Source organism: Myotis davidii, unplaced genomic scaffold (genome assembly GCF_000327345.1).
Source record: "Myotis davidii unplaced genomic scaffold, ASM32734v1 scaffold590, whole genome shotgun sequence".
Classification (NCBI taxonomy): Eukaryota; Metazoa; Chordata; class Mammalia; order Chiroptera; family Vespertilionidae; genus Myotis; species Myotis davidii.
In genome coordinates this window covers 658,390-668,151 of record NW_006282381.1, presented here as the reverse complement: position 1 = coordinate 668,151, position 9,762 = coordinate 658,390, and the positions used below count along the sequence as shown (strand labels likewise).

At 54.7% G+C, this 9,762-nt stretch overlaps 1 protein-coding gene across 1 annotated transcript in view; it reads right to left on the bottom strand.

Annotated features, from left to right (window-relative positions):
* Window positions 1–9,014, bottom strand: part of ADGRG3 (adhesion G protein-coupled receptor G3) — a 17,628-nt gene extending 8,614 nt beyond the window's left edge. Inside the window, exons 1-5 of the mRNA XM_006752873.2 lie at window positions 8,354–9,014; window positions 6,369–6,549; window positions 1,650–1,788; window positions 1,021–1,167; window positions 136–270 (exon numbers count right to left, since the gene is read on the bottom strand). Coding sequence (XP_006752936.1) covers window positions 136–270; window positions 1,021–1,167; window positions 1,650–1,788; window positions 6,369–6,549; window positions 8,354–8,564 — 813 coding nt within the window. The 5' untranslated portion in view covers window positions 8,565–9,014. The remainder of the gene's footprint in view (window positions 1–135; window positions 271–1,020; window positions 1,168–1,649; window positions 1,789–6,368; window positions 6,550–8,353) is intronic.
* Window positions 9,015–9,762: the final 748 nt, after the last annotated feature.

The window sequence follows — 9,762 nt, the reverse complement described above, 5'->3', positions numbered from 1 at the left end:
GCGGTCCTAACGGCTTCTCCTGGGTGGATGTGGAGGGCGGACGGTGCGGAGTCCTGTGTGTGTCTGTCCTTGTGCCCAGGGGTGCCCACCTGCCTGTCTGCCCCTGCGTCACTGCCGGCCTGGGTGGGGGCTCACCGGAGGCTGGTGCGGGTGCGAGAAGGTGATCTCCACAGGCTCTGGCAGCGCCGTGACCCGCATCCGGCCCAGACTCAGACCCACCAGGCGGTTGTTCAACACGCTGCCTTCGTCGTCCAGGCTGAGCTGGGGGCCCTGTGGAGGGAGATGGGGGCCAGGCTGCAGAAGGGCTGTCTCAACTCAGCCGTGGCAGGGTTCCTGGGAGCCTCCAGGACCCGTAGTCCTTGCCTGGAGGGCAAAGTCTGGACCGGGGGTCAGAGGACCAAGGGGTCAGGGGTGACATCCTCCCTGCTGCTCCCTGTGGCCTCCTGCTCGGGCTGGTCACAAAGCCAGGCACCCACCGCTCTCCACGCCTGGCCTCCAGACTCCTCTGCCTCTTAACTGGAGGGGCACGGGGCGAGGAGAAACATCAGCCCAGAAATGGGGGCCAGTGGGTGCCTACGGGGGTAAGTACCCCACCACTGAAGGCCCTGGCCGCACCAGCACTGGGCATGCACACATCTGCTTGGGAGCACATATATGCCTCTGGGACACGCATGGGACACACCTGCATGGGTACGGGCACACTCGCTCATGTGGACTGTGTGTGTACCAGGAATAGGAAAGACATGCATGTGTGTGCATGCACAGGGACCCACAGGGACACGGGCACACTTGGGATACACGTACAGTCCAAGGTCACTGCTATGTGGGGTCCGAATATCTGAGTGTGTGGACCAGTGTGAGTCTGAAAGCCACAGGCTCTAGAGACGGGTCTGGGGTGGCCGTGAGCTGCAGAGGCTCTTCACCTCTCCATTGCCAGGGGTTCCTCGAGGAAGACCCCCCAGAAGACGAACATTGCCTGGGGAGCCTCAGAGCTGCCCTGCCCTCCACCCAGCATCTCACCTTGAAGAGGTTCCCCCGGCCGACATCCAGCACAGATACGGCCAAGGGGACCACTGGCCTGCTGCCCTGCAGGGAGGCGAACAGGCTCCTGGGCAGCCGGACTCTGGCAGGGAACTGGTGCTTGTCCTCCGTCATCTGCCCCGGAATCTGTAACCACAGACCCAGTGGCTCCTTCTCGACCCAAGGATTCCAGCCCCCAACACAGGTCCTGCCACTCCCCCAAGGGGGAGGGAAACTGAGGCACGCCCGGTGGAGAGGCGGCACCTGAGGACTTCCGCTCTGAGAGGCAGGACACCTGGGGGCACAGCCTCAGCTCTGCTCTGTCCAGGCTGTGAGCCCTGGGACACATCATGGCACTCACGGGGCCTCAGTTTTCCCAATCTGGAGAATGGGAGTAACAAGGAGACCTCCCAGGGGTCTCGTCCTAGAAATCTGGACAATCTGTTACCAGGACCCACTCATCCACTTAACTCACCAGCGCCCGTTTGCAAGGCGGAGGGGCCCTGCAGGGACACAGGAGGGCTAGGTTTTGCTGGGTACCAAGCCCAGACCGTGACTCCCGCAGAATTCCGAAAGCCAGGCCAGAGGAAACCGTCCAGAGCCAGCCAGCAGGGCCGGGGACGCTTCACCTGAGAGAGGTTCAGAGAGAAGTGCAGGTCTTCTGCGATGCTGGTGCTGACGTTCTTGACAAAAGCCTTCAGAAAAGGCAAATCCACCGTCCCCCTCAGACTCCTCTCCACAAGGTAGGCCTCGTAGTCCAGCCAGTACCTGCAAGGGGCCGGGGGCAGGGGCAATGTGGGGCCTTGCCAGCTGAGCCCCCCACTCACCTGGTCCCCAACCTGGCTGAAAGGAGGAGCGAGACTATGGGCCATGATCATCCGGCTCTTGGGGCGGGAGGGGTGACTCCGAATGGCAACGGGAAGACCCTGGGAGCACCGAGGAGAGGGGTGGTGAGGAAACAGCCCAAGCTCGTCCGAGGGATTCCAGCCAGCAGTCCCTCTGAGTATTTCACGTGTTTGTCTTTTTGTAAAAACTTCCATAGAACATAAACTGTATCATTTTAACTACTTTAAAGTGTATGTGGACCTATGAACCAGAAGGTCATGGTTTGATTCCCAGTCAGGACACATGTCCAGGTTGTGGGCTTGATTTCCGGAATAGGGTGTGCAGGAAACAGCTGATCAATGATTCTCTCATCAATAATTAATAGGTGCTCAAGAGGCAGTTGATCAATGATTCTCTCTCATCATTGATGTTTCTATCTCTCTCTCTCCTTTCCTCTCTGAAATCAATAAAAATATTTTTCTAAGGCGTACAATGCATCACCCCATACCCATTAAGCAGTCACTCTCTTCCCTCCTCCCCTAGCCCCTGGCAACCATTCATCTGGTTTCTGTATACATTTGCCAATTCTGGATATTTTATATAAATGGAATTAGATGGCACCTGACCTTTTGTGCCTGGCCTTTTTTTACTTAGCATCATGTCTTCAAGGGTCATCCATGTTGCAGCTTGTACAAGTATTTCATTCCTTCTTTCTGGGGTGAATAATATTTCATTGTACAGATAGCTCACATTTTGTTTATCCATTTACCCATTGATGGACATTTGGGTCGTTCCCATGCTTGGGTTATTGTGACTAGGGCTGCTATGATCATTCACAGACAAGCTTTTGTTGGAGGATTTGTTTTCCGTCCTTTTGGGTACAAACCTAGGAGTGAAGTCGGTGGTAAAGCTTTGCTTAACTTTCTGAGGAATTGTCAGGCTGTTTTCCACAGCCTGCACCATTTCACGTTCCCGCCAACGAGGTACGCTCCCATTTCCTCACGTCCTTGCCAATGCTTATTTTTCGTTTTGCTCTTCATTGTAGGTATGAAGTGGCATCTCACTGCGGTTTGAATTTGCATTTCCCTGCTGTGCAATGATGTTGAGCATCTTTTTATATGCGCGCTGGTCTTCGCATATCTGCTTTGGAGGAATTCCCCTGAGCCTTTTCAATTGCGGGATGGTAATTGCGCGGCGTGGGTGAGCGCCTCCTCGCATCTAGTGAGTACCCACTGCATACCGGGAATTCGGTCTTTGAGGACGGAGCCGGGTGGAAACTGACCTGTGGGAGCTGAGCTGCTGTCGAACCTCACAGAACACAGAAGTTAATTGGCAGTTACTTTACCACAGCTCCCTGGACTCCACTAAAACAGCAAGGTGCGGCCAGGCTGTGGCGCTCTCCGTGGTACTGAAACTTCCATGCAGGCCAGGTGATTGTTTTTCTTAAACCGTCCTAGGGTCTTAAGATCTGCTGCCTGAGACAGCAATGGGAAGGGAGGGGTGAGGGTGGCGGGCAGATACAGCTAGATCAAGGCTGTTGGAAAGGAGTAGCTATGGAGGGCTTGCCAGGAACACAAAAGGAGGCTCTTATTTTGACATCATTTTTGAACGCTTGCCGTTACCAAGGCAAAACCCCCTCAAGAAACCACAGAAAAAAATATTGTGTAATGTAAAGAGTAAGCCAGGCAGAGATGTGCAGATGTGCTTGAGTGTAGCAGGCAGTTAGAACACCATCAAGCCAGAGGCAGTGGGGCGAGGCTGTCCAAATCCATTGATTGAGCCACGTCAATTGAGTCTAGCTTTTATTTACCTTTTAAAAATGGAAACAAAGAAGTATTGAGGCCCTAGCCTGTTTGGCTCAGTGGATCGAGGGTTAGCCTGCAGACTAAAGGGTCCCAGGTTCGATTCCGGTCAAGAGCACATGCCCAGGTTGCAGGCTTGATCCCCAGAGGGGGGCGTGCAAGAGGCAGCTGATCCATGATTCTCATCATTGATCTTTCTATCTCTCTCTCCTTCTTCCTTCCTCTCTGAAATCAATAAAAATATTTTTAAAAAGAAGTATTGCGATTGTCATGATTACCGAACAAAATCGTGAATTGTATTTCATTATATATTTCACCTCATGCACTCAAAAAAAATTCTGTGGCCTCCTAAAACAGCCCCATTTGCTTTCTCAAGGAAATATTTCCTCATCTGCTTCTCAGAGCACTTAAAAAATTATTTTAGGTATGAAATGTAACATATTCAAAAAGTCTAAAGCATTGCTATACCAATGAATTATTAATGATAACATCAACACCCACTTAAGTACCATCTTGCCTGCCTGATACTAGGATAGCTGCTTAGATTCCTTTAGTTTCATGTTTGCCGAATACCTGTCTTCCCACATTGTGCCTGCTTGTGGTTGTTTTTTCATGGTTACGTGGTGTGACATTAAACAACTCACCTTTTACGTTGGAGGGGACATCTTGCCATTCTCCAGACATCCGAAGGCCCAGAAAATGCAATGAGATGATGGGCCTCTAGTTCACTTATGTCTTCCTCAGGCATCTAAGTACGTGTCACTTTCTGCTCCTCAAATCTAATCGGCATAATGCGGACCAGGGATGCTTTGCTGAATGTCAAGATGAATAAGGCCTCTGTGAAGCATGTGATGACAGCAAGGAGCGGGGAACTGACACAGCCCCGAGGAAACACCGCGACAGAATACCGTTGGCTCTGCCAGGCCCTGGCGAACGGGTACGGAGGAAAAAGTATCCGCCGGGTAATAGCTGGGTGCCCATTGCCAGGGGCCGTGTTGATTTGTTCGAGTGAACACATCCGTCTGGGACAGCAGCTGTCATTGGACTCGCCATGCCATTAAGTTCACGCTGGTCCGCAGCCTTCCTCCGAGACCAGCCTGACTCCGGAGAGTTCAATGGGGATGGAACAGCTATCGCCACCCCTGCTTCTTTCAAATCTGTCACAGGGCCATTACTCTCCGCAGGGAGGTAGCTTCGTTTCTGGTTCACCAGCGTGGGAGAAGACATTCCAGGAGCGTCCACTGAACTCTCATTGTTTGATTTGGGGGGTTATTTTGTTGTTAATCCTCACCCGAGGATATTTTTCTATTGATTTTTTTTTAAGAGAGAGTTGGAGAGGGAAAGATGGAGAGAAACATCAACATCGATGTGAGAGAAACACATTGATTGGTTGCCTCCTGCACACGCCCTGTCCAGGGTCTGGGCCAGAGAGGAGCCTGCAGCCAAAATACATATCCTTGACTAGAATCAAACCCGGGACCCTTTGGTCACAGGCTGATGCTCTATCCACTGAGCCAAACCGGCTAAGGCTCCACTTAGCTCTTCAATGGAATGTGCTCCAAAAGCAATTCAGTGGAGAAAGCATCGTCTTTTCAATAAATGGTGCCAAAACATTAGATATCCAAATGTAAAGGTAGTAGTGATAATAATAATGTAAAGTTAGACATTTACCTCACACTGTACACAAAAATTTAACTCCAAATGCACAACCTAATTATAAGAGCTAGAACCATATACTTGTAGAAGAAAACTTAGGAGAAAATCCTTGCCACCTTGGGCTAGAGGAAATGTCTTTGATATGACAGCAAACACACACACACACAATTTACACTGGGCTTCATCCAAAGTATATGTTTGGATCTTCAAAAGATATCATTAGGGAAATAAAAAGACAAGACATACATGCAGCCCTAGATGGATTGGCTCAGTGGAAAGAGCGTCAGCCTGCGGACCGAAGTTGTCCCGGGTTCGATTCCGGTCAAGGGCACACGCCTGGGTTGCGACTCGGTCCAACGTGCGGGAGGCAGCCAATCAATGATTCTCTCTCATCATTGATGTTTCTATCTCTCTCTCCCTCTCCCTTCCTCCCTGAAATCAATAGAAATATATTAAAAAATAAAATACAGCATTGGCCCGCCCCTTCTCACATTGGTGTAGCTTATACAACTCTTCATATTTTGGTCCCGACTTATATTTTCAGTTCTATCCCCAACCGCCCCAGCTCCCCATTGTTACTTCCATCGCCAGCACGTTATTCTTTCACAGTTCAAAGCACTGGTGTTCTTCCTCAATACTCACTGAAGTTCGGTTGCCCATATCTCCTAACATTGTTTGGGTGCAACTGGAAAACTCCTATGCAACCTTCAAAGCCCTTTCCTGGGTTCCCTCCTCTAGGAAGCCTTGGCAGACGTTTTTCCTTTGAGCTAACCTGGTCCCTTGTTCCCCCTTCTGTAGGACCACACTCTGGAGTCATCACCGTTTGGGCCTGTGTCTGTCACTTCACAACTCCCAATGGGAGGGACGGGGGCTGATTTATCTCTGTATCCACTGAGTCAGAGGTGTCTCAGGGTCAGAGAGATATGCGTGTCCAACAACAAGGTGGAAGGGCGAGATGGGAGCAGCATTTTCTGGGGTCGTGGGGGTTGATAGCTCCGTCACGTCCCTCCTCCCTGCCCCTGCAGGAACCCCAGATCCCTGCTCCCGCTCAGAGGGCCTTGTTACCTCTGCAAGTTGTCCAGATGACAGGAGGAGCTCCCCGACTCCACGCAGTTGTTGAAGCACTTCGCCGTGCTCATCAGCTCAAAGGGTTCGTAATGGTCCTTATTGATGAGCCCCAGGCAGACGTTCCTTGGCTCCTCAGACTGTGCTGTTTGCTCAGATTTGTTCGTGAAATCTTTCTCACCTAAGGGAGGGACGTAGAGTGTGAAGGGGCAGCAAGGGATCCAGGGTCTGTGGTGTGGGCTGGAACCCCAGCTCCGCCCATTCACACTGATGGTGTGCACTTGAGCTAGATCACACCTTCCCTGGGCCTCGGGTCCAAGGTGAAAGGACCCTTCCCCTTCCCCCTCTCTCCCCCCTCCCCCCTCCTTCTTACAGGGCCAGTGGGATGCTTTGGAGAAAGTGTGTGCAAAGGGCTTGGGCATGTGGCTCTGTAGATAAAAGGTTTACTATGTTAGGGATAGTACCCTTTTGCACCTCCTCCAGGAAGTCTGCCTGGCTTTTTGCAGTTGTTTTACATCAGACTTTCCAAAGCCCTTGCAACTGTGGCCTTATGAATGTATTGGTCTTGGTTTGCCTCATTCTCCCCCATTTCCATTACAACCCTCATGGCGACCTCCTGGAGTAGGGGAGACAGCAAGCTGAGGCCCCTGTAGCCTAGTGACTGGGGCAAGGTCACCAGCTAGCTGGAGGTGGCTCCAGGACTAGCAACCAGCTTCCATGACTTCCAGTTCCGTTCCCTTTCACCTGGGACAGGGGCTGGAGGGGAAGCTTTGGGTCACATACAAGCTGTGTGGCCTCAGACAAGTTACTTAAACTCTCTGAGGCTCAATCTTCTCATCAGTCAAATGAGGCCAATGGGTTTTGGGGGGAGATTAGAGATCATAAAGGACAGAACCCATTGTAGGTGTTCATTTCTCATCAAAGGCAGGTGGTCTGACTGCACAGGCTCTCATCCCTGCAAGGCAGTGACCAGCTGGAGATGAGCAGCAGCTGCCCCCTCGGTGTGGGTTTGTCAAGTCCAGTTCACCACAGACCCCACCGCTCCCCACTGCCTCCCTAGCACCGACACCAAGTTGCCTCCCCCTTGTCCAGATAAAGCTCCCCGCAGTAGGTTTTCTCCCCCTCTGCCTGAGGGATCACCATGGACTTCCCAGAGCAGCAGGGAAATGAATAAGAGCTGGCCAGGTGGGCAGGGGCTGGAGCACTGCTTTCCTGGGAAAGAGAACAGCAAGCACAAGGCCTGGGGGTTTCAAACTGCCCCTGGACAACGGCCACATGTGTGCAAGGCCAAGAGTGAAGCGGGCGGAAGAGTCTTGTTCCTGGTTTGGGTGCCTGAGGACTGTGGGGCCATTGTGGGGACAGGGAGGCGGGCCGGAGGAGGGTGGTGGGAGGGCGGTGTAAGCCCTGCCAGCCCTCAGGCTCTACAGCTCCCCTGCCGCTTCTCAGAGCTCAGAGGCCAGCTGGAGAAGCGCTTGTCCAGGGCCCAACTGTGTCCCAGGCCCCCCCGTGTCCCAGAGCCCATCTATGTCCCAGGCCCATCTATGTCCCAGGCCCACCCGTGTCCCAGAGCCCATCTATGTCCCAGGCCCACCTGTGTCCCAGGGCTCATCTATGTCCCAGGCCCACCTGTGTTCCAGGGCTCATCTATGTCCCAGGCCCACCTGTGTCCCAGGGCTCATCTATGTCCCAGAGCCCACCTGTGTCCCAGGGCCACCCATGTCCCAGAGCCCACCTGTGTCCCAGGACCCACATGTGTCCCAGAGCCCACCTGTGTCCCAGGGCCAGGCCTGCCAGGGAGCCACAGTGCAGGTGGCGTAGTGGGGAGCACTCTCCATGCTCCCTCCATCCCCAGGCCACTGACCTGAGGCCCGGAGAACCAAAGTTTATCAGGATGGCATCTAACTCAAGCCCCCTCCCTACCCATCCTCGCCCCTGGCAGGGGGTCTCCGGGCTTGGCAGGAGGGGATGAGGAGCCAGTCGCTCACCTGAGGCCAGGAGTAGGAGGAGCGGGAGAAGCAGTGCCCCCAGGGCCCTGGACGGCACCATCCTTGGCCAGCCTTGTCCACTCTGGAGGGAGCCCTGCGGCCGTGTATCCTCTGGTCCCAGGCTCTGCAGAGCCCTCCTGCCCCCACCCTCCCCCGCAGCGTCAGAGCTTCCTGTGGCCTGTTTGTAATCCTTCCTGCTCCATGGCGCCATCGGTTGGGTTGTGAAAGGTGTGGGGAACTGGGCAGTGCTCCCGTCTCGCCCCACTCTGTGACCACCTGCAGAGGGAGCCCGCCTGGGCAGGAGCTGCTGAGCCCACCGGGGCACTTGCTCCTGGCCCTGCCGGGGAGGGTGCGGTGGGGCTGCGGCCCAGTGGCCACAGAGGCCTCACAAGAGCGGGCCGCTGGGGAGTGGTGGTGAGCACGGGTTTTGGAGTCAGGCACACCCAGCTCAGACCTTCCTCTCTCAAGCTGGGGGCCTCTCTGAGCCTCTGTCTCCTCCTCTGTAAAGCAAACGGCAATGGGCTGCCTCCCAGGACCGGGTCAGAGTTTGAGGAGGCCCCTACATGCGGGCACACAGCCTGGCTACAGGGATGAGGCTCAACGTGGCTGGAATGTGTGCTCTCTTGCTCACGCCTATGGTACCTATGGTTCGAACAAAGCCAGGCTCACATCCATGCCTGCTGGGGGCTGGGGGAAGAGAGGGAGCCAGCCCAGGGGTCCGGGCCCTTTCTCACCAGGAGAGGCAGGCCGGGAGGGGGCGGGGACCAGGGCATGGGCTCTGGGGATTGGCCAGGCCTGGGCTGACGTCTGTCCTGGCCACTTCCTGGCTTTCCTGAGCTGTCCGTTACTCTGAGCCTCTCAGAGGCGCGTGGGGATCTCATGAGATGATGCCAGTGAATTGTCCGGTCACTTGGCGTGGCCATTATCATCTCTATCATTATCTGACTGTCCCATGACCCGGTGGCCCAGGCAGGAAGTTGGGGCAGCAAACACACATGGGGTCGGGCATGAAGGAAGGGAGAGGCTGGCCACTTGGTCCCCAACTCTGGTGGCCCCAAGGAAGCCTGCGGATGAGGCGAGGGCCCTTGGCAGGGGTCCACCGCCACTCTGAGATCAGAAGGTAAAGGGCACCCCGCCAAGAAGGTGCGTGTGACCAGTCCCCGCTCCAGCTCAGGCCAGAGCCAGACCTGCTCTGCTTTGGGGGGGCCTCATGGGGACCCGCCCAGCCCCGACTGGCCTCTATTTCCACTTCCTCCCATGTGGCGTCTGGACAGGACTCGGTCCCCAGCTGGGCCTGAGGAGGGCTGGGGAGGGCTGGGGAGGGCATGTTGGGGTCACTTGTGGGGTGTGGTGGCAGGCAGGAATCTGGCATGGGGCCCCAGGCGTGTCCCCTGGGAGGACAGACGGGA